General features: G+C 38.4%; 1 protein-coding gene across 1 annotated transcript in view; it reads left to right on the top strand.

The window, feature by feature from the left end:
* Positions 1–9,810: 9,810 nt before the first annotated feature.
* The window catches only part of mdga2a (MAM domain containing glycosylphosphatidylinositol anchor 2a), a 132,169-nt gene continuing 116,244 nt past the window's right edge, over positions 9,811–25,735 (top strand). The window contains exon 1 of the mRNA XM_079459242.1: positions 9,811–10,642. Coding sequence (XP_079315368.1) covers positions 10,570–10,642 — 73 coding nt within the window. The 5' untranslated portion in view covers positions 9,811–10,569. The remainder of the gene's footprint in view (positions 10,643–25,735) is intronic.

Below are 25,735 nucleotides of genomic sequence, written 5' to 3'. Positions count from 1 at the left end.
TTCCCTTGTCTACATAGACCTTAAAAAATGAAATGAAACTGTAAATGTGTCATTATAACATAAGTGCCTAGTCATTTTCTGCTCCATGGCTGAACACCATTAAGTAAATGATACTTTACTTTCAATGTAGTACGAAAGCTTGGCAGTGAATATGTGATGTCCTAAAGTAGCTGTCTGACATTTGAAATCCAGCTTCATGGACTGGGAATGCTGCAAAAACAATTTTGTGTCCAACAGTTATGAAAGACTTTGAAGGACAAATAACGTTCTGCTGTATGTCCACAGGATTAACAAATACTGTACATTCCTCCAAAGTTAAATCTAAATAACTACCAACACTGAGGATAATTACTTCAGTTATGTTAGGATTTTTTCTTAACTTACTGTGATTATTTTGTTCTGAATCTGATTATTACTGAGCCAACCCCATCTGTCACAGGATGGATCATAGTCAAAGAGACTTGATTTCCAACATGTAATTAGAATGTCTTGCACAACAGAATAGGACATGTGCACATAGGCTTTCACTGCTAAAAAAAGAATTTGCAACATTTTATTATAGCATAGAACCATCACAGACTGCAGAGGCCAGTAGGTCTCCTCTGGATGAGTCATCCAAAGAGTTTGAAAGTTCATGTGCAAACAGTGAACATTTTGAGAGAAGTTAGGTTACATAAGTAGTCATTTTATTTTTCAACAACACAAGTGACATAAAACAATTACGTTAAGGATAAAGCTGCATGAAAACAAACATTTTGAACACCTTCTCAGTGATATAAAACAGTGTTGTTTTAGAGCATTAAAGGTCCAGTCTATAATTTTCTATCCAGTGTATTATCTATTTATAGAAATGCAATATAATATAAATAGTTATGCCTTCAGAGGTATAAAGAGTTTACACAATGAAGCTTTATGTTTTTATTACCTTAGAATTAGCTATTTCTATCTGCATACACATACCTTGCATGTAATTCGCCATGTTCTGTCAGCAGCCGTAGTATTTCGAAGAGGAGGGGTGCAGTGACCAATTTCTTTTGCAATTCGCAACCTTGCCGCTTGATTTCACTGACTGGATCATTACAAATTTGATAAGAAAACACTTGCATCCATCCTCAAAATAAAACAATAGTTCCCTTTCTGTAGGTCTCGACGTTGTGTTGACAGAATGTGGTTTGACTTGAGAACCTGTCATCTCTGAAAAGGCCAAGGAAATTGGCGAATTATATTTGTCTCAGAAGAAGCAGACGGAGGTGATCAAACACATCCTGCCCCGCCACGACCCTGCCGCCTTCCGACCATCAAGGTCCTGCTCCCCAGCAGCCCCGCCCATCTTCGAGCCCCGCCCCTCTGGCTCCGGCGCCCACTACCCAGGCGGCTCCCCTGGCAGAAGACGTCGAAGAGGAGAGTACTGGCCTGTCAACAGCCGCTGCGGAAGCAGAAGCGACCCTGACGAGATGAGCCCAGGAAGATCGAGACCACCATTGGGCCCTACCCAAGCCTTTCCATCACTGGCCAGTCGGATTGGGCCGGCCCCTGCCCCGTCCCACAGCTGGGCCCCTTCGGGGGCCTAGCACCCACATTTGCATTAAAATAGTTTCCTCTCTCTCTCTGTGCTTGTCTTACAGCCGCTCTCACCCTCCAGATGATGGTGGTTGGCAACCCGAGATTGTGTAACGTTGATACATGATGTCGGCCATACTTCCCAGCTGCCCTCAGCACTCTCAGTTCGACGGTGCGATGAGCTGCACAATCGGCGGGCAGTTAAGTCAGCAGAGCCTCCCCAGGGGTACCCCACGGCGAGGGAGTCATACTGCTAGCCTTCGAACTACCCTGTGGGGTCGGTGAAGCAGATCGAACCCCTAGTCCCCCTGTCTCAATCTCTGGGAGCCTGGCTAGCGCTTCCCAGACCGTCACGGTGGATCGTCCACTACATTGTGGACATTGACACTACAGCGTACTGGTCCCGCGCGTCTCTCTGACAGACATATGTAGAGCTTGACATATGCAATACCTTTGTGAGGTTTAACAGCCTTCGCGTGAAATCGTTTTCAGCACCGGGTCTTGCATGGTGCCAACAGGTGAGACCGCGTACGCCGGCAGAAGCGCCTTCCCCTTTCAAAGGTGGCTCAGTGCACTTTTCAGCCTCTATTCCACACTGGCGAAGAGAAGGCATTCCATCCATCACTAAGCATTTCTTGGTGGCGGGCTGGGCAGAGCAGCCCTGCCCCCTTAGCTGAGCATCTAGCGCATAGCTCTAACCTGACCTACTGCTCCACACGTAGTAACCCCCCACAGGGTGGCTCTGTCTGATGTATCCTCATGGTCTGACTCCCATGTTAGTAGCCCATGACCTATCCTAGGTGGGCCTCCACTCTCAGGGCACCTCCTTACAGTCCGCACATTTCGCCCATGAGTTCTCCCTTGCTGGCAAAAATAAGTTGGTGTCTCCACTAAAACTCCTCCCTGCGGTAGGAACGTTCTGATGAACTCCACTTTATTTAGATATACACAGAACTTGAGGATGAGTAAAATAAGACAGAATTATATATTTTTATATCAAATTAACAGATTATTTTAGGTTTTTGAGATTGTATATTTCAGTTAAGTGTCCCAAGTTTTTTAACAAAAGTACTTTCACCTTGATTGGCACTTTATTCAAAACTTCTTACAATGCAAGATCTTGTACATATAAAAATTTTCCTTCCTGCTAGTGCCATGCTTTACCGATTGAGATTCAAAGGTGTTCAAAAACTGTGATTTGACTTGGAAGCTTTATTATTTTGAGACAGGTGGATGCTTGTAGAAGTTGGCATCCCTCTAATTACATCTCAAGCTGCACACAAAGAACTTCTAACTTTGTCTCCAGGTGTCTCCAACGTCAGAATGTCACAGTTAAGCATGATGCTATAGGCTTAGTTTACACTGCACATTTTTGATTTGGTTTACAAATCTGATATTTATGTCTGACTGTGGCAGTGTTGTTTAGCGGGTGATGCAATCAGTCAAGTCAATATCTACAGTATTAGATCTGTATCTTTTTACATTAATGTAGTTGTTGAATGAGCCACATCCAGAGATGTTATTTAATCGTTGATATATGCAAACGCCTGTGTCCTAACATAAGTGTGAATTCCACTAAGTTTTATCAATATTGAAAATCATCTTTATCAAGGTCACACTATGAAAAATGTTCTTTGATCTTTGGAAATAAGAGTTTGGAAATAATTTTAACCCCCTCCTCACTCTAAAAGCACAATTTAAATAAAACCAAGCTGCTAAAACTGCCTGGTTTCAACATGTTCATGGCTGACAAACTACAGCCATGAATTTTATAAACGCATGGCTGCCCACATTTACACATAAAAATGTCTATTCAATGTTCAGCAAATGGTTCTAGCCTGTAACAGTTATAGAGCAAGATGGAAGTAGCATGAATGCTGTGCTTACTAATTTGCATACTATTCATTCTAAATGCTATTCAAGAATAGTCTTGGTGTACCTCAAGTCATTTTGTGGAAAATAGTATATGCATAGTCTGTTTTAAATGTATGCGAAATAATGGTTAAATAATGATTGTAAGTTTTGGACAATGAAGTTCCAGTTATGTGGTCTAAAATATTAACTCTCCAATTGAAGTTCTTTTTATGTACACTAATTTATTTTAGATTAACAGTTTGTGACAGTATATTTTTTATACTCACCATGTTGTGTCAAGTATGCTACAGTCTATATTGTCATCTTGCAAGAAGTTGGCATGCAGGATTCAAACCTGAAATCAGTCCATTTGTGCTTTGGTAGTACCATGAATATCAACTTACGTTAAATTGGTTTTGGGAGTCAAAAAATAAAGATTTATTTATATATTTTGCCACAGTCTGTTAGTGACAGCTGGCTGTTTCAATAAAGGAGCTGCTAAGATATAATTTGTTCCTCTGGCATATGACGTATCACATAAATGTAAAGTGTAGAAATATCTATCATGCGATCATAAATAACTCGTGTAAAGCAGTGCGCATCGACATAATTGTTTGAAGTACATGAGCTACATGCTGATCTCAAACTTGAAGTCTTATGTATCTTAGCATCATCTCTTAAATTCGAAATGTTGTCATAGCTTAAATCAGAGGTGATTTTTATAAAAGGACAGTCATTCTCCAGAGTTTGAATGAAGGAATGAAGTCCTACACCAGTAGCATTATACTTACAGATGTTCTTTTTTGATACTATGGTGCACTCTGCTGGGAAAAAAGTGAAACTACAGTTTTTCTTACATTTAAGTTATCAGCAACATTTTTACTTGGTTTTCATAAATTCTGCAAAGATGCTAATAAAAACGCTCACAGAAATGTACAGATACGTGTAGTAGACAGAAAAATACTTATGTATTTGCCTCCCATTGGTGTGTTGTTCCATCATCTGTCAACAAAATGTTATAACTGACCGATCTTAACCAACCCTGACCCCTTGGGCCTGGTGCTAATAGCAATGAGATTTCCCTTTGAGGGTTAGTCCACACCCATAAGACCGTTCATGAATAGCAATTTACCGCTTAAAAATTCACCGTCATTTTCACCCGCTAAGTGAATAATGAAGTGTGAAGTGCTTGTATCACAGGATTTGATTGGATAGCTGCACGCTGGGAACAGGACTTGAGCTTTACCCACTGCTGCAGATATTATCTTCATAAGTATTAAGAAAATGCAATCTGACTCATTAGATTCTACTATTAATCTTGATTAGTATTAGACAATTTAATACAATTTGATTACAAAACATTTATTTTATACAATTTGCCTAATGTTGTAGCAATAATACTGTTTATTTTGGGAAGTTGTAGATATCTAAATAACTTTATTTTGTAGCAGACAAATAGGTAATGTGTCTCAAACCTTGATATAATTTCTCCTTCACAACTCCTTCCTGTTGGAACATTCTTTTTAACGTGGTCCAGTCAACCACATCTCTCACAACCTTCAAAAAACTACTTAAAACACACCTCTTCTGTGAATACTTGACAAACCAATAAAAAAGAAATGAAAGAAAATAAAGTACACTAACCCTCTTCTCTCAACAGGTATTGGTCTGGCTTTTGTTGAAACTAACTCTGTATTAGCACCTAATGTACTATTGCTCTTTTATGACATATCGCTTATTGCTCCCCAAACTCTTTGTAAGTCACTTTTGGATAAAAGCGTGTGCTAAATGACTAAATGTAAATAGGCCTGGTTTCACAGACACTGCTTAGCTTTAACTAAGACTACGCCTTAGTTGAAGTAAGATAGCTTTTATAAAAATGCCTTGAAATAATACATCTTGAGACACAACAATGGCACTAATATATGTTAAGACATTTCTAGGCAAGTTATATTCTGTTAAGAAAGGTCACACATTCATTTTAGTTGGGAAAACGGGCCTCAAGGTACTAAAATGTTAAACTATCTAACTATACTTTCTTCTATACTGATCATTTACAGTATGTGTACTTTTCAACCTAATTTGATCTGGTTTCAGGATACTTGGCATCTTTCTTTGTAAAATCTGTATTACTGTATATGCTGATCATTCTCCTTTCACTCTCTATTTTACACCTATATGTTACAGATAGGGGCAAATGTTCGTCAGCGAAACTGAATTATTTTCCTCATAACAAAATACACATTAGAAGTTGTATCAAAACACATGCTTCTATATGTGAAAATTACTTGAATAGCAGCTTGTTGAACAGTGGTGTGTTTGTAACAGAGGCCAGCGAGAGAGAGCTGTGTGAGTAAACCCTTGCTCCCAGACCAACAGAGACGCTTTGGTGAAAGAGACTAGGTCTTAAGCCTCCTCATTAGACCGCCCGTCTCCCATCTGGACCGACGCTGTTTTGAGGCCTGCACAGAGCGGGTCAAGTAGGACAAATTATAAAATAGTTATATATGTTTATATAAAATATTTTCATGTAACATTTCTCTGTATTATTAAAGTAATACATCCCCAACAGTACATTTACATTCATGCATTTGGCAGATGCTATTTTTCCTCATCTATTCTGTGCTTTTACTGGCTGCTTTTCTCATTATTTGGTCCAAGTCATTCATTAAAAAATATATATTTTGAGAGACATTTGTGGCGAGCAGGGTGGGACGAGAGCAGTGAGGGAAAGGCGGGAGGCCAGTCACGTGAGTGATAATGCGGGGAGTGATAATGCGGGGAGTGAGAATGCGGGTTATGTAACAAAGTTCCATAAAAGGGAAGGAAGGAGGCAGGAACCGGCGAACATTTAACAAAACTTTAATCAAATGAAACAAACAACAAACACGTGGTAAAACACCAGCAGCCACCTCACAGTAGACTGCCGCCCATAAAACATAAACTTAACATATGTCCGGGCCCGGTCCTCTCTCGTCATACACTCCTGTCGCTCCTCTCTTATGCTTCCTGAGCTCCTCCGTGAGAGATGCAAGACCGGTGTACGCAAAGCTGACGCTCAATATCACTCACGTGACCGGCCTCGCACCTATCCCTCACGCTCACGGCTCTTGTCCCTCCCTGCTCGCCACAACATTAATATGCTGACAAACACATTTTCTCCAAATAACTTCAAACATCCCACCATAAACCTTCGGATTATCATTTTAGTGAGGAGACCTTAAACTTTGCCTGAAAAGTCCTTGGCCATTAACACAAAGCTCATATGTTACCAGTATTATGAACTTGGCAACGCTGAAAATGAATAAACTGTGAATGCACAGAAAAGCATGAACACAATCTTTAGTGCAGAAGTATAGTAATAACCTAAAGCTTTAAACTGTGATAAACTGCATGTGATGCATGAGTGTCAGGAGACAGAACCATAGAAGCGTCTTTCCTCTTCGTCAATCTGTTGCCTTCACCTCCCTCTGAACGCTTCACCAGGTTTGAGGGTTTTCAACTGTACACGACACATTTTGTAATGAAAGTCAAAATGTCTGGGCAGTCCATGCCCAAACCTGACAAATGCTGTGATGATGGAACCTGGAACCCCCTGGTTAGGCCTGGTTTCCTTCTTAGGTTTTTTTTCTCCTCCAATGGAGTTTTGGGTTACTCGCCACCGTTTGCATACTGTTTCATACCTTATATGTTTTGCTTATAGTCAATGATTTCTTGTACAGCTGCTTTGTAACAATGAAAATTGTCAAAAGCGCTATATAAATAAAGCTGACTTGACTCAATGGCAGAGAGGCTGTCCAGCAATCCTTTTCTTCTTGTATACTGAACATGCACAGACTATACACTTCTATCATTTACAACAAAAACGTTTTGCATTTGATCAAACAAATAGACATCTCGTGCCCTGCTGCTGTGCTCACTGCAGCGGTGTCAGTCACTGTGAGATTGCACACTCAGGGGAATAACTATGACTGTAGTGGGTGCCATTAGAATTCTTTAATTGCATGTCAGGTTAATTGCTAGTTTTAAACTAAAGCTACACACCTTACAGGATTACAGAAGAGACTTGACAGCTGCATATTTGGTGTAGTGGCCCATGATATTGATTAATTAGGGAGGAGGTAGAAATTGGTGTTTGTCAGAGAGCTGACACAAATGAGTGGGTTAAAATTAGACAGTGTGCTGAGAGAGTGACGAGACAGCCAGAAACCCCAGAGCCGTCCAGGTTATTATGCTGCATCATTAGCTCCATCTATCCATCCATCCAACAGCTGCAAGCTTGCATGCATTATATGGCCAAAAGTATGTGGAACTGCCCTTTTAATTAACAGGTCTGGCAATTCCTGTAATTTCCGTGAGAGCACAGCTTGCGACAGAACACAATGACATTCTGGACAATTGTGCACTTCCGGCTTTGTTGAAACCATTTGGAGAGGCTGGAACATGACTGGTCTTCACCAAACCCAGACATGATTTGTTGTGGAGTACATTTTTCAGATCAAATTCAATTATAATTTTAGATATCTCATTTGCTGTTAATACACATGTTTGTTTCGTAAACTGAGGGGATCTCACCCATTTTGAATTGTACAAAAACGTACTATTGTTGGAAAAAAAGCAATGCTGAAGCCCCTCCCCTAACCTGTGTGATAATCATGGAATTGACAAAGACAACAAGGTAAAATAGAGAAAGATAAATGTAAGAGTTTGTCAAATTTCAGTTGTCATTTTAAAGGTGTTTTGCCCTGTTCCGAAAATATTTCAAGAAATACAGTGATTTTATCTTATGTTCTTTGAAAAGTGCATATATGTCCTTGAGCAAAGCTGAATATTTTGAGGATTTTCAACTAATCGTCGCACACAGATTTGTACCAAGAAATTTTTTCCAGGTAGATATAACAGAAAGGATGTAGTTCTACAGTAGAAGAAAATTCTATTCAAATAATATTGATATTGTCACACAACAATATATTCATGAGATATTTATCATTGGATTTAATGGGCTCAAATTATTTTTATATTATACACTAGAGTGCAAGACGTGTAGTGATGTTTAGGCCATCTGCATCCCTTTCTTGGTCTGTAATCCCAGATATCTGTAACAGATGTCTTGGAGCTTCTAACAGAGACTTCATTAAGCCCAGTACTGATTTTTTTATTTGCACACAACATTTAAGAGGTGAACAGTGTTATGTTTGTGTAATAGAGCAAAGCTGGACTCGTCGGTTACCGTACGTTGGCTGTCATTCTTAGAGACGTCTTTCTTAAGAATTGAACATCTACGGTCAATAAGCCTGGGAACTCCTAATTGGCTAACATCTCCCCTTCTGAGTCATTCACAGAACAAGAGTTTGTTACAACGGTGCTTTAACTCGCCAGTTCGGCACAGTGTGAAAATTCTGATTACATCTTTCACATAAGTCCATTTTTTTAATGCCACATAAGGCCAGTCTTATAACCAAGCTTATCATCTGGGTTGTGAGCAAAATACTTAAACTGTTTGGTCAAAACTAAATCAAGTGTTTAAGTAAGTAGGACATTTATTAACAACCCCATGTAAATGTTGTGCTGTGTGCTGTTATGGTCTAAGGCTTATGGTCTTCTAAAATTGTCATTAGTTTTCATAATTATTTTATTTTGTTCCAGAAGATGGCACTATATGAACAGTACAAAATTGTCTGCACACCATCTTTTAAGTTGCGAGAAGCACCATCGTCAAAAAACAGGGAATCTACAACTCGTATGCTGAGCGCAATTATTTGTGTGTCGCCTCATGTAGGCCTATAGCCTAAGTGCAAATTAAAAATGTACTCTCCAGATATAAATACTATTGAAACAAATGTATTTTTAAGTTATGGCGGTCTAGGCATGTAGTCTGGCAAGTAAAACTCACAGGTTCATTCGAGGTGATGTATGAACAGAAGTTATTGGGAACCGCTTTGCGCCCTTCGGCGAGGCCATCCCTTCCAAATACAGCAAGTGCACTAAATAACGTTAGCAAAGTACATACTTAAGTGAAAGCTGTTCGTGTAATGAAACCTGTTATTCCAAAATGGAAGATAAATTCAACGCCATTTAATGCTACAGTGCGCTCTTTGGAACGAATAAACCCATGTATTAACATTCAGGTAGAATACCAAAAACAATTGCATCCCAACATGTGATCATTTTAAACTCGGCTATGAAAGGATGAAAATGAGAGGGTGCGCGCCACAATGAATGATCTCAAACGAGAGAAAACTACAAACATACGAACGAACACCCGAAAGCACGTATACCGTTTAGACTAGCGGCCTTTTAATTTATAATGAAGTTCACGTTGCTCTGCTGCGAACGTTCTCTGCGCGCGAGTGCTCCTCATACAAATGAGACCGGAGCGCGCCCGCTCGCTCGCTCACTCACGCGCTCTCTTTGACGTAGTCAGCCAGCTGGGCTCCAGCGTTCCAGCGCAGTACGTATGGCGCATCATGCCTGACCACCCTTCACATTTCATACAGTCTAAATTACGCCTTTTCCTGACGATAGGCGTCTTGACGTATCTGCGCGTGTCATCGTTTTTTAGCCGGGGCTAGAGACTTCCGACAAGTACGGCTGTTATGAAACACTTCTGAAATAACGGGTTCATCTTTTCATCCCTCACGGCGCCAGGAGGAAGATTCACATACGAGCGCCTCGCATCCGCCTCCTCCAGCATCAAGGAGTATCCTTTTCGGCGTGCCTTTCTGCCTCACCGGCATCTTGTGTTCATGAAGGGACGAGAGCGGCTGTCTCGCCATTCGGTGGTTATTTTTCGCTTTGAAGTCCGCAGTCTTATCTTTAGGGAACGTCGAAGAGGTGGATGCCAGCGCGCGTTTCCACACTCCGATTAATAGTGCGTGTGTTTCCCATGGCGCTGTCATTTACTTTCGCCAGTCGGTGCTTAATGCCGGCAGGGGTGTGAGGAGGAAACCGACAGTAAGGGTTTGGTGTGGACCAATTCGATGACAAAAGCCGGCAAGAAATGACTATCGATACATCTCAATCCGACGTTTCTTCAGTTGTTTCTTGATGATATTTGTCACAGTCACGCAAGGTGGGAGATTACAGCGCGCGTACTGTCTTCAAGTGTTGGCCGCCTGAGGAACCGGAGCTGGATATGTTCAGATTAACGTAAAGATGGATATTATCTTTGCTCTCCTGTGGTTATTGGCCGTACTATTTCAAGGGGTCTTGTGCCAGGGAGTATACGGTAAGTCATACTACGTGTACTTGTCTTTACACCGCCACCGTGACCTTGTGAAAATGCACGAGATATATGGTGGGATGTGGATTTACATTCTGAATTATGTCCATTGCCATGCAGGCCCGTGTGTAGCTCGCACGTCAAGTGACAGTTCCTGCGTTACAGGTGCACAGTGGGCATCTAGTCGGTGGTCACATCCTGCCTTATGCGTGTATAGTGTTTTTTATGGCCCTCGTTTAAAGCATCAACTAAGTCTTGTGCCTTCTAACTGCGCGTGCATGTTGAATTAAATGTATTGTCGTGAATAACTGGCAGCTATTTTGCGATATCAAAATCGTTATGATACGTTCATTGGTCAGTTATTCCTTGCGTAAATAAACCGTATGCTTACTACGGTAACAATAGTTTACCTACAGTATTTGTTTTTTTACAGCAACAATAGTTTACCTATAGTATTTGTTATAAAACCACAAAATCATAATCAAATTTTCACAATACAGTAAACATTGTTTAACCGTGACATTTGTATTAAAACTATGGAAATCTAAATGCCACCATATTCGTCAAAAATGTTTTTACTATACAACCATTCATTTTTCTAAATTTATGGTAAACTATGGTAAACACCCCTATAGCAATAACTCGGCCCAATACTGTCAATGTCATTTGTACTTACAAGTTTTATTCACATGTTTAAAGACGATTTGCCCATTCAGATTTACCTCATTCCTAGCCTACAGTACTTTGCTGCCAGTAGCACTCAATTTTATTAAGTGAAATAGTGGTTGATGCGAGAAGCAGCCTGAAAAAAGCAATTTTTTTGATTTAGTGTTTGCAAGACATTGCAAGAAATGATATGAGTTGGCCAAATTCTCTTTGACAGAATTGTATGTAGGTTAAGCTGCTCATGTCAACCATTTATTCTGTAGATGCCTCCATGGAAATAGATGTCGGCTGCAGAATATTACAAAGGGTTGCTCATAATAGAATTAAGGCTATATCTGTATAGCATTGGCTAAGACACCTGTTTTATCTGACGTCACTTGGATTACAAGGGCAGATTTGCTGTTACTTAATGATAGGCTTTTTGGATTAGCACAAAGAAAATAAAGGCATGAATCGGTGCATGCAGTTTAACTACAGTTGAGCTACAGGTTGGTTGCAAACCGATGGACCAAGTACAGAGGCGGTCCATTGGTTTTTTATCCTTAAAGAATGAAAATACCCATATATATTGTAGACAGGAAGTCAGCAAGAACCACTGCATTCTTTTACCACCGATCTACCATTTTCCCAAATTCATAATGATGTTTCCAAAAGGTAAAGATTTTAATTTGACAATGCATAGATATAATGTAGTGTTGTGTGTATATGGTGGCAGTGAGTTTTGTCATCGTTTCAGATTTTTGTGTTCATCTGGGGTCTGTGATATTTACAGCAGTTGACATTCAGTGGTCAAGTGGTGTGATTATGCGCATGTTTCACTGTGTGTTGGCTGGCATCCTATTCATGAGTGGCGTCTGAACAAACAGACGTTGCATTGCTTTGATTCCAGTGTAATGACCTGTGTACATGTGGGAGTGTTGTGGGTTGTACTTCATTGCTATGAGCAGGATGCTGGTACATGCCCCCTTAGTTAACTGCACAGTAAAACCATGATGTACTCTGGGACAGGCCTGAACAAACTCTGTACCCCTTCGACCCCCACACTTAATGCAGAGTATTATTTTTTCATTGTCAATCATTCAAGTCATTATTGCTCCCCGAACTCTGTGTAAGTCGCTTTGGATAAGAGCGTCTGCTAAATGACTAAATGTAAGTCAATCTCTGACAATGTACATACAGTAGTACATTTATATTTCTATACGTCAAGGTGATAGACACTGTATCGCTTGTTGTAGTTGGTTGCATCTCCTCAAATTCTATAAAAGTATGTTGCATCTTAAATTCAATGTTGTAACAAATATTCATTGACTGCCTTTGACTGTCAGTGAGCATCAACCTGATTTTCTCCTTTTTCGCAAATTTGAAATATGCTTAGCTCATATGACACGCCACTCAGCTATGATCAGTAATGGCCCTAGGTGTTCCCATGATAACTTTTTTTTTTTTATTTCTCCTTGACGCATTGCCTAATCAAAACATGTTAAAACTAAAACCGGAAGTGTAAAGTTTCAGGTTAGCTTTCTTTTCCTGCTGTGATGATCAATTGATGGAAATATGAAGTCAGCCATAGCTACGTATTGGTAAACAGAGATGCTTTATTTTAAATACCGGCGCTCTTTTCTGATCGATCAGAAATGCATTTCAATCAGCCTTGATAAAGATAGTGACATGGAAGGCTGTAGTGGGTTGATTTGTAATCTTATTGACCATATGGATAAATATTTTATAGTTATATTGCAGAGAGATAGACTAATGCACTATATTACAGCATCCCAATAGGCCACTTAGGCTGGAATGAAAAAGAGGCCTCCAATACAGAGACATCTAAAAGGTCGATAAGCTTTTAGTTCATGTAATGCAGTACAACTGAGGTTGCACTGTTAGATATAATGTCATCCTTTTATGATATAAGTTGTGTTGATGGTGATATTATTTTTAATTTTTTTACCATCTGCAATGGTTGGCTGTTATATATTTCATATGCAGCCTCTCCGTTTATTCCAGGCTTTGTTGCGCTCACATCTACATGGACTGTAGTCGGCTTATACTGTGACACTGGCTAAATGAATCTACTGTCTAGTCTACAGTATTAATTCACGCTTCTAATATTTAAAGATTTTTTGTAGCTATCCTTTAGATTACGAAAAGCATGCTGTTTTATCTGGCCACAACAGAATGCTTTAGTTTCACAGTACATTAGGTTAGACATTCCCTTAGTTTTTGATAAATCGAGTTAGTGATTATTTAATACGTACGGCTGTTTTCAGTTGTACTGTGAAGGTTGGACCTTTTGGATACTCTGTGGTCATGCTATTGACAGTACAATGCTTTTTAATGCTAGACCTCGCTAACTGGAAATACATTTGAGTCGGCGAGGGCAGATGAAAGTTGCATTCTATATCAATTATGACTCACTGTTAAACAGAGCCAGACAATTGCCTGTGACAGTTTCCTCGGGATTGTACTGACCACAGTGACAGGGCCATTCTCAGTTCCCCTGGCTTCTGCTCTAAATAATTCACACCTTTTACAAGCTGCCATTTAATGGATCTAGGAAACAGAGTTGTACTGTAAAATACTCGAGATATTTTTCATTTCGTGCAGTCCCTCGGTGGGGTCGGACGGTGGAGGTCTTAAACGTGATTAGTATTGAGATGTAGCTGAACGGTGGGAACCACTGCTCTAGAGTTCCAAGGCAGACATCACCAGTCGAGTTTGGGGTAAACAAGATACATTACAGTTGTAAAGCATTACTGTCAAGAAAGTCTCTATGTGTTTCTTTGAGTGATTTATCAAGACCTCACTACTGTTCAGTGTAGCACAGTATGCCCTGTTTCATAAACCAATAAAGATTATGGCAACAAACCCAATCGAAAACTAGTGCATAACTGAAGTACTACTAATATGCATACGTAGACATTTTAAACCACTCGCTAGCCTCCAACCAACTTCTTGTCCATCTTCAAATCTCACCGTATCGTCTGATGTCTGTTTTTATGCTTTGCTATCCTGCTGCCGATTTTGAAAAGCTTCAGAGGGTTTTCCATTCAAGTTCTCAAGCATGACAGATATGCTCGTGTGGAGAGGCAATAGGCTTACACAGCTCACCCAGCACCGTAAAGTATGATTTTGTTCTTTTAAAAATACTTCTTATGCGTTTACATGGTGGGCTTTCTGCTATCTGCAGGATCAGACTTTTTTCACATTACACATGGATGACTAACCATGTAATGCTTTAGTGCAACCTACCGCTGTTTTGAATGAAATCATCATTTCTCATGCAGAGCGCAGTGTAGTGGCCAAGAACAATGCTGTTCTAACAGGGAAAGACTAATAGAAAGTAAGCGTACCCATAGGTTATTTATTGATCTTGGGTATAGATCTGTTTTCATATCAGGATGAAGGCCAATGTAAATGACTATCATTGGTCACTTTACTGAGATTGCTAAATGTGAATATCATGACTCAATCGCTTGTTGTATAAACTTGTCTACTGTCTTATTTATTTTCTGTGGCTTTTAACATGTTTATCTTTCTAACACCATTTACATGAACATTTTGCAGATGCTTTCATCCAAAGCGACTTAAATACCTGGGGTTGAAACCGTTTCGTTGTATGTAGAAAATATGACAATAAAGAAAATATGACAATAAAGGCTTTCTATTCTATTAGCTTTGTCTCCAATGTTTCTTTGAAGAAATAAGAGTAGGCACAAGTGAAACTGTACAGTAAGATTACAGAGCTATGACGTGAATGTAGATAGTGTAGCATAGTGTTGGTAAGTATCAGAAGACTTCAGATTCGGAAGAATTCAGATCTCCATGCACTCGTTTGAGAGACATTTGAGATAAAAAAGTTTTATTTGTGAATTGTATATCCTTTGTGTGTGTGTTTGTGTATGTGTGTGTGTGTGTGTGTGTGTGTGTGTATATGTTATTTGTTTTATTCTGAAAGTATATCTGGAGGGAATAAAGAATCGATGTAAAGCCAGCCAGCCCTCTCCTGAGAACCACTATGAGTTAAACTCCTGAAAGCAAGTAGGCAAAATTAGTGACTCATAAAGTGGCACTGCAGATGCATAAAAACAAAGGCAATCACTCACAAGAACTCTGTCTCCCCAAGAGAACAACAGCTAAATAGTCAATTAGCACTTTGGACACTAAAACACTACTAATGGTATCTAGTAATAGGTGCCAAATCCCTGTATACCTACATATCATTGAGTGGATATAATAATATTTTATACCAATTTATATTGTAATCATACTCTAAAATGATGACTTACTGTATACTGTATAATGCTGATGCCAATGACAACCTATTGCACAATATTCAAGTTTTTATACTGGACACAAATATTGGTCCATAATTGACTAATACTATTTATTTTGGAAACATCCCATAGCTTCACGGACTAATTCTTGCATATTTTTTTATTGTTCTGAATGGGCATTGATTGACAGAAAACTACTGTTTGTAGTCACACTGAAGTCGAAGAGCGCTTTTCCACCTTCGCGCTGAATCGTTCTTGTTGCTTAATCGTTCCTCTCCATGCAGATCCACGCCAAATTGTTTCCTTTTCCACCCCTGTGCTGGTAACGGAAATCTTTAGAATGTAAAATGTGCTACACGCTGCCTTGGTAACACAAGAGAATGAACTATAACGTCTCTGTACGCATTCTATTAGCACGATTCATCACGGTTTAACATGATGAAAATTCCAAGCTGAGAACAGTTTGTAATCGTGCCGTGTCGACCAGGCTCATGTTGAAACATAACTGTGACCGTTCAAACCATGCTTCGAACGGTTCGACGCGATGGTGGAAAAGCGCTCATAGTCCTCAAAGCGCTCATAATAAGTATTTAATGATAATATTCACTATTGGATTTACCTGAATGGTACCCTAAAATCATGCAGCTTTTTTGAAGTGTGTTATTGCTTTTTCTTGACTACAGTTTTAACAAGTGCAAAAAGGTGGAAAATATCTATAGACTTACACAGAAGCTGGGAACCAAGCCATATTTATAATCCAGAATAGCATAGACGCTTAGAGATGGGCTCTTTTGGTCTCATAAGCAAGTACCTAGCATCGATTCAAGGCACCCTAGCATCCACTTAGCATAGTCCAAGTGACTATCCAGAACATCCTAGCACCCTAGTGCTTAAAAGCACTCCTTAGCAACTGCATAAACCTTAGCAACTGCATATCAATGCTTTGACAGTTTTTAGTGTTCTGGATAAATTCCAACTTTGTGTAAGATGTTGGTCTCACTGTGAGAACAAGAAGCAATGAGATAGAAACATTGAAAGAAGCCGGTCAAGCGCTGAAGCAATTCGTAGAAACATTTCCCCACATCTAATTATGTATTTAAATGTCATGTACTGATGTAAGACCTGTTTCAGGTGAACATGCTTGTTGACAAGTAAAGCACTGAACTAGGCACGAACCGCGCACCGCATGTCTTGATCAAACCACTGTGTGGGTAGAACCTCAGCAAGACCTTGGACTTGAAATTGTTAATGCTTCAGCGAAGGCCTCTTTGGACGAAAAGCACCATAATGGAAGCATTTCTTGCTTAGGCTCGTGCAAAGAAATCCCCTTTGGCAGTGGCATGAACTAAAGTAGTTCAAAGCTGAGTTTTATTTTTAAGGAAATGAATGTTACTTGAAAGTTTGGATTTATTGTATTTCTTGATTTTGTTGGTTATTCATTCGAAGCAGTTTAGCTTCCTGGGGTGCTTTATTGATTTGGAATGATCTTTCCTTTTTTTAGAATAGGTTGGTTTGTTCTCAACTGTACTTCCTGACTTTGTGCGGTATTTTGAAGGAATTGTTTGTAGTTATTAAATATTTATGGAAATAAGTGAGTGTTGGAGAAACGCATCAGTGAACCTGCAGGGCAGATGTAAGAGCGTAAATTTCAACTGTGTGCGCCGACCCGTTGTGTTTTTCTTATTTTGTAGGAATGAGTGTTAATAAGTGTTAACGGGTGTTAATGAGTATAAAGTAGTGCACATTACTACAAGCAATGTGGGCAAGCTTCATTTTGTGGTTCACCGCCCCATATGAGTTTCAATTGAGTTTCACAGAACGTTTCACTCTTCTTGCAAAGTACCTGTTCAGTCATGATGTACAAGTCTGGTCATAGGAAACTGGTGAAAAAAATATCCAAAGGTAGAGATATTGTGAACTGTGGTTTGTTTGTATTTAGCTGGGATAGTCATTTGATTCTTGAGACCTGTCCTCTGGTCAAGTCAGTGCATTTGAAATCAATGTGCCCCAGGTTACTGTCAGAGTTTTCGTGACTTGTGTAAAGATGCTCCTCTTAATTCACATTTCACAAGCTGGTTGACTGACTTACGGCCATGTTAACACATGAAGAACATTTCCTCAGAGCTAACGCCTCAAGTGTGCCGAATCAACCTGAATCAAATACTTTCTCATATATTTGCACTGCAGAAACAATTGCAAGTCAGCAATTGAAGTTTTGAATGCAAATGTTCCACAAAGCTCCACAAAGCACAAAGTTCAACCAGTGGCATGTGTGGGTGCGGGACTATATGTTTGTCCATCCAATGAAAATCAGGGGGACCATTGAAAAATGATTTAAAACAAAGAGTTTATGTGATTTGATTTTTGTTTGACTGTGAGCCGGCCCTAAACCTTTTTAATATGCGCTGGAATCTAGTGCAGCTGAATGCATCCGTCGGAAGTCTCAGTGGTAGATTTTTATGCATGAATCCATTCAGTCTCTGTAATTGGGTGAAATCTCAAGAGCATTATAAAGAAAACTAATCAAGCCAACAAAATGGTATTTGTAAACAAATTTTCAAGTATAAGCAAAGGCTGAAGACATTTGAAGTAGTCCTTTGAATGAAATTCGAATGAATGCTTATACAATATGAGACAATGCCTAACAATCATACATTTCTTAGCATCTTAGTGTAACCTGTACAGTATATTTTGGATTTGAAATTGGAAAGATCCGGTCCGTAATCTTAGGACATCACAGTTATTAAAACGTGTGATTACAATCGCACAGTATTATATTTATATGTAGTAATTAATTTATTGTCTTTTTTTCTCTTTATCTCTGTCCATCTCTCTCTCTCTCTCTCTCTCTCTCTCTCTCTCTCTCTCTCACACACACACACACACACCATTTTTAGTTGTTGGGTTCGATAAGTGTTTTGAAGTACCAGATGTTCAATGAATGGCATCATTAATCTTTAACAAAGAGACTGATACAATTATGACTGTTGTTTGCACCCAAATTACCTTTGTATTAAAACTCCTGCATCTTTAAATATGCTTATCTATATTAGAATTGGCCTGTAAAACACATGTTTCTTAGCTTATTAAAAGCATAAGGCTTCCCATTTATTTCTTAATGTCTTAAATAGTATGATTCTAGCTACTGTAATCTTCTGCAGCCTGCCCCTGGTCCTCATCTCTTGTCTTTGGAGAATATTCTCTCTGTAATGAAAGCAGGATGTGTGCATGTATCAGCATGTCTTGTAATTTTAATAGTGTGTTTTCAGATTAGTGTTTGTGATGCACCTCATAAATTATTTCTACACATAGGTTTTCATGCCATTCTATTGTTGTTTCCTTTGAAGTAGTAATTGGGTTTTCTGTGAGATCAAAGTAAATGGCCCTTGATTATAAAATATGAATGTGCATCATGTACCTTCATGTAACTCCAGTGAATTAAGATGAACTGCCTAGCCATGCAGTAGATGAATGGGAGATGTGTTATCTGAAACTGAAGCTGGTATATACACATTGGGTCTTATGGTCATAGTGTGTAGTGCTATTTAATGAGCGTTCCAGTTAGAGAGTATACGGTAAAAACAGTTTTTGATTATACAACCAAGATAAAACATTTCTGAACAATTTTTCACTGATGCTTTGCTAATCCAGCTAGAGTCTTGCTGACCTCTATTGATTTTCATATCTGCTTGGCTTGAAGATCACAGCGGTCTCAAAGTAATTTGCTAAAATTAGCGCTAATCGCTTGCCTAGATAAAGAGCTTTTGGAAAGACTTTGAAGGACGGATCAAAATCAATCGGATATAAAAGTTGTGAAAAAGGTCTTTATGTTGTTATCAGTGGAGTAGATTTTGCGGCCTTTCCCCATCACGGTTGCCTTGGGCTATGGCTACCTCACTTTGACACAATTGTCTTTCTTAGACTTTTTGTCGCTGCTTTTGAACAATGTGTAATGTAAACATTTCTAAACATATCGAACTGACTGAAATCAAATGTTTCAGGCAGAAATTTTAGTTTTATTTAAATATTATTTGTTTGTATGTTTTTAATGTTTTTAATTGGCTTTTGGAGTATTTTTAATTCTCTTGTTCATTTTAGTTCAATTTTCATATGCTTTTTATTTGAATTTTTATTGCGATTTTAGGTTTAATTTTTATTAATACCAAGGCAACATTTCAAACTTTTTTTAAAGTTTTAAAATAATCTCAATATTTTAGGTCAATATTTTATTTTATTTAAATGAACAGAAATGTTATAATAGATTTTGTATTACTTGACGAAAATTACACTGGTTCCTGACATAATAATATATGCATAATTTGAATGACTAAATGTTTATTTCTTAAAATTATTTTTCAAAAGCTGCGGTGTATTGTTATGTTTTGTTTATATAACACATAACGATAGCACTTTATTTTACAGTCCTGTTTTCCATGTACATACTGTGTACTTATTACAGTAAATATAATAACTGGCTAATAACTACTAGGTACTATCTCTGAACCCACCCCTAAACCTAAACTTATACCATGTAGTTAAACTACCCAGTACTTTCTACGTTCTCTATAGGTAAACATACTGTAAAGTACAGTGCCACCCACATAACTATATCTGTCTAGATTTCTATCATATTGCAGTGCTCTGATGAAAATATCCACTCTTCACAGGTGAACCTCATTTCTCTCTGTTGTTACTCAACGTGTCCATGTGACAAGTTTCTTTGTAAAGCAAATTACCCTCCACCGGTAATGTGCTCTAGATGACATTTTAAGACAATGTACATGTGATGAAAATAGCAGAAGGGCGTCAGATTGGTTGCGGTCCAAAGAGGGCAAATGTTCTCCATCATTATTCTTAAACACTTCCCTCATCATCTCTGCCCTTTGCAAAGAATTAGCATGTGAAAAGGAGAGTAAATTGCTGTATTTCAATGAGCACCTCTTGCCATTTTCAGCAGCACCGTGTTCATTTTTCTGTTAGTTTCGTGAACAGTCTGAATGGGTTGAGATCATATGGTCAGTTAAGATGGCATCAGTGAGCGCTTGCATTACCAGTTTCCTACAGAGACTTTACATAGGGGAATTTTGGTAATTATGCTGTTGCCTTTATTGCGTTTAAGTATGTAGCTCTATAGAAAGAGAAACAATAAGATCAAGGGTCGCTGATAAAATTTTGGGATATAAATGCCTACTAAATTTATAAATCTAATTCCTCTTTTTACTTTTTGATATTACCGTGTGTCTACTTAGAAAACAACAGACAAAATGTTTTGCTGAGAGCATGATTTAATGAGTTCTTAATCAAAGCATATCTTAAACATAAGAATGCAATGTAGTTTTTTTAACACAATGTAAAAACACAAGATTTTAATGAACTAAAGGCTGTGTACCATGAGCATACTTTAGTAAACCAAGCACAATTAAGTAAAAACACAAGTAGCTGAACAGATGCTAAAATGACTGCTTTCCAATGTGAAACTCTTGCACTGTTGCTTCAATTTTACACCCAGTTCTCCGAACCACACTGTGTATCCGTCTTTGCATAGCACTGATGTAGTGACACAGAGTTCTCCCGACCACCCAAGAAATACACAAGAAAACAAAAACAGATCGCACAGTATAATTACCAGGCAAATAAATCGGAAGTGAAGAGTGCCTAAAGACTTCTCAGAGAAATGTTCTTTTCCTAAATTGTCTCTTCCTTCCCATCTTGTTTTCCTCAAGTTCTTACTTCCACACTCTACTCTGCCTGATACTCTTAGAAAGAACCCATAAGATAATTCACAAATGAGATCTCCTTAATATTTAAATTGTTTCTCCTTGAAATCAATATGATCGAATGAATAACCTCCTGCAACCTGACAAAGCTTTCAGAAAATATCTCATTAATGTCATAAACTGGTTCAGATTTGCTAAACCTGCAACTTAAAGTCAATATTATTGCAAATTATAATGTGAACTCAAATATTTCTCATCGAACTGACCCAAATCCAGATAGTTTTACCTCCACAATCTCCATTCATTTTACACCTACATACTCTTCATTCGGGATGTATTAAATATTATTGATATCGTGTTATCGCAATAGCAAAATTAGAAATGATAGCCTTCCAGGCCTAACATAGAAAATGTATATATGGTGACGTCAGTGCATGCGGGAAACCTGACTCAAGTCTCAAATTTCCATGTTAACACGTTTTTTTGATATGCATGTAAACACCTGAATTTTTTTTTTATAAGCTGATTTGTTTATTTTGTGCATGTAAACGCACTAATTGTTACATCCCTACTATTCGTGTATTTTAACAAGCGTCACGTTTTTTAGTTTTTTTTGTTTTAGTAGAAACCTCTAGGACTAAGTTGAAACTTAAATGAAACACAACTGAGAAATATCCAGAGCCTCTGATCATGGTTGCTCTGGTTGGAGCTAAAATCTGGACCGTGGTCCTCCAGACCCGGAGTTGAATAGCCACGCTATTAGTTCCTCTCATCATGCCCAATTTGGCACGAGGAGCCGTTTTAGAGACGATCTAATTGACACTTTTAACTTTTGTGTAGTTTATGGCACTATTACATTAAGCAGCACTCTAATGAAAGTACTTAGATGTAGTTTTAGGACGGAATGTTGTCGGACAACAATCTAATGGCATTCCCAAATCTCCAGACTCATGCTTTCTGCCTTTCCATTTTATCTGCTTCATTACTCCGGAGGGCAAAGTTAAAAAAAGAGAACGACTTCAATTTGAACAAATTGAATTGCTTGGAGAAAGACTCAACGACCTTGGAGGAAGAAAATGAAGGGGTTTACCTTTGTCCTGTAAATACCAGATTCTTTCTTGAAACGTTTGTACTCGTTCTGGCAGCACATGACCTTTCTAGGCCAACATTAATTGTAGACTACCATACAACCATAGGAGGGTATCCAATGGAGTTTGCTCAATTAACTGAGTAATGTCACATGACTGTCAATTGAAAACAAATAGTTGAACCAACTTAACTGTCTTCTTTATCTCTAGGGATACTGTGGGGCTGTGCAATGAATCATAATTAATCGTAGTTGTCAATTTTGGCTTCCAACTATCCAAAAACAAACTAATCGAGGTCAAACGATTATTGGGCGGAATTCCATTTTGCAAGGACTTACAATAATTTTCCCTTGTTTTTCAGTTGAATTCAAGTAAGATTTTTTTTGATTGTTGTTTCAAAAGACATCATGTTAAATAATCGGGTTCTCAGTATAGTCCAGAATAATTTATTATTTATCTCATTATCAAGCAGCGACTGTGCATTGTTTTCCCACATTCCTTTAACAGAAATTGGCTTAATATTTGCACAACTTGGTTTGGAAATTGTTACGAACCATTTTGTATTATCAATGAAATATTTCACTGTGTGTGCATGACTAGTTTATTCTCTGTTTTAGTTTCCTCTTCTTCAGGTCTCCAGTGGCCTTTTTGTCATTAAGATGAATGGTGTAGGCTAATTCAGTGGTGTGCTGTCTGCTGTTTCAAGGTTCTTTATGCTTGTGGAAATATCAGAAATATTCCTACTGTACTGTACTGTGCTGTCATACAAGTGCTTTGCTTGATTTTGAAATTCTATTTTTTTTGTTGTATTCAACACTTGAAATAGGAGCAGTTTCAGAGAAGCCATATAAGTTTGACACTGATTAGAATTTGGCCCGATGTGAATGCAAAATAAGGTTTAAATAACACTATGCAACTGTTATCTTGTGTTTTTCTTTGGGATTCGTTTAGTATATACGATTGGGGTTCTTTGTGTTCATAGCATTATATGGAAACAGCTTTAAATATTACATTAGAGACTCAACAGGTATCCCCCCTGTGTTCATTCACATGGAAAAATGAAAACCATGGTTACAGTATTACCTTTCTGCTATTATTTGAAATGCTTAAAATAGTCTTGGTTTTTTATGCAACCATCACAGCGTGTGTGATTTGCTGGCTGGCATAAGATTGTGTATGTGTATGCCGTACGCTTACATGCGACACTCGACGCAATAATGCTTTCACTGCACTGTGGTCGATGCAGGTCTGACGCAACATTTACATGCAAAATTTACAAGTAATGAACAGGATAAAAATAGCATTTGCACATAAATGTCATGTCGACCCATCATCTGGATGTCCTGGCGGGCGGCATCTGTGTGCACTGCCACGTTCCCGCAGTAATGGAGATCTCAGGAGACTGATGATGTTGTAATCAGGGACCACTGGAGCTGATCAAAGTGAAAGCCAAAAGCTGCAGGAAGGACCACTATCACTTCAGCTTTTACTAAGATACATATGGGAACAGAGGTGTATTCTGCGCACCTAAGAATCTGTACCATGCATCATGCTAAAAAGTGTGTTGTTTTGAATTTCTCAGCATCTTAAATCAACAGCTTAATCCTAGCACTGTTGGCATATCCAGACCCATATACCGTACTAGTCAAAGTTTTAGAACACTCCCATCGAAAAAGTATGTTGTAACTACAGTACTTAACAAACTTGTTTTATTTTAGCGTCTTCAGTGTTGTTACCTTTTGACTAGAATTAGCAGAAATGTTCTCTTGGCATTTTATCAAGCAGCTTCTTGGGGTTATACCCCGAGATGCTCTTTAAATAATATTTCAGTAGTTCTGTGCTCTTATTGGCTGCTCTTTTTCATTATTCACTCAAAGTCATCCAAAGTCTTATTATTAAATACAATTTCTAGTTTCCACAGTTATATTTTTGTTAAGGGTCGGCGATCTGACGATCTTAAATCGCGATTGATCTTGAAGACATCCTTTTCAACGAAATTGCGAAGAACATGATCTTGTCCATCATCTAAAACAAGAGGAGTGTTACGACATCATTCAGCGCTGCACAGACCCATTGGTGTATGACATTGAAGCACCGCGAGAGCAGAGAGCTCTGTATGCTTTCGAATCACTCCTTATTGATTTTCTGCTAGATGGCTGTGCTTAATGTCCAAAAATAAATCACGTGTCTGCCTCGGATGTGTCCATGTGTGACGTATTTGAAAACAAATAAGTAAGTTAGGGGCATGGCAGACAATGAGTTGATGACAAAAAATAACTGTTTTTCAGCAGGGCTGTGCGACATGTAAATTTGTCTGTGTGAAGAACTGAAAGTTACCAGTGGTAGCATGCATGTGATTCAGTTTTGCAAGTGCATTAGAAAAAGCAGCTTGTTTGTCAATAATAATAACCAACAAGTGTGTTTGTCCTTGTGCTTGTTGGTGTGTGACATTAATCGATGGCGCACCGCTAATTTACTTAGTTGTAGTCTATAATTTACCTGGTTATGGAACTCGTTTCTCGGCTGCGTTGAGTTCATATAGCCTATATCTAGAGCCCCATGACTTCTGTGATGCGGACCAGGAATCCTGATATTTAAATCTGTTATCTGCCGGTTCTGCGTGTATGAGTGAATGTGTTTCATAGTTTATCGTGCTACACACATGACGCTCATAGATTTGTACTGTATGTTTCTCACCGTATGAGGACATCAGCAAATACTGTAAAAAATACTGTAGTGTTGTGTAGTATTAGCAAATTTTTGTATTCTTGTTGTAAACTGTCATTTACTTTACTATAGTTAAACACTATATTATCCAGGAATTTTACCGCAGCTTACCACAGGCCTAGTAAATACTCTTGTGTACTACAGTATTTTTATGTGGACAAATATATTACTATTGTATAGTAAAAAATGGACAACACAGAACAATAAAAAATGGGTAACTAAAAAGAATGTAAACTAATTAACTAATTTGAGATATTTAAGCATACACCTTCAGATCAAAACCTTTTCAAAGATAATATGAAACATTTCATTCAAGTGTTATTTGGACCATTCGTCTGTGAAGATATATAACCGAAAAAATCAAGTTGCCTAGAAGGTTTTTGCAGAAATTACTTGGATTCTAAAGAATCTAATTCTTAAAATAACATTCTTTTTTCCACCACAATGAACCTTTTCAGGGCTCTACACTGCGACCATGAAAAGATATTAAGATACATTGGTGTGACTGACCCGATCTAAACTCATAACTCATTTAAATACAATCAAATGAAAAGATTTCACAAATGTGCCTCCATGTATATTATGTGACAGTATGCACTGCAATCGGATCTTTTCATGCTAGTCAAC

Source organism: Barbatula barbatula (genome assembly GCF_947034865.1).
Source record: "Barbatula barbatula genome assembly, chromosome: 6".
Lineage (NCBI taxonomy): Eukaryota > Metazoa > Chordata > Actinopteri > Cypriniformes > Nemacheilidae > Barbatula > Barbatula barbatula.
This window is presented reverse-complemented; position numbering and strand designations above follow the sequence as displayed.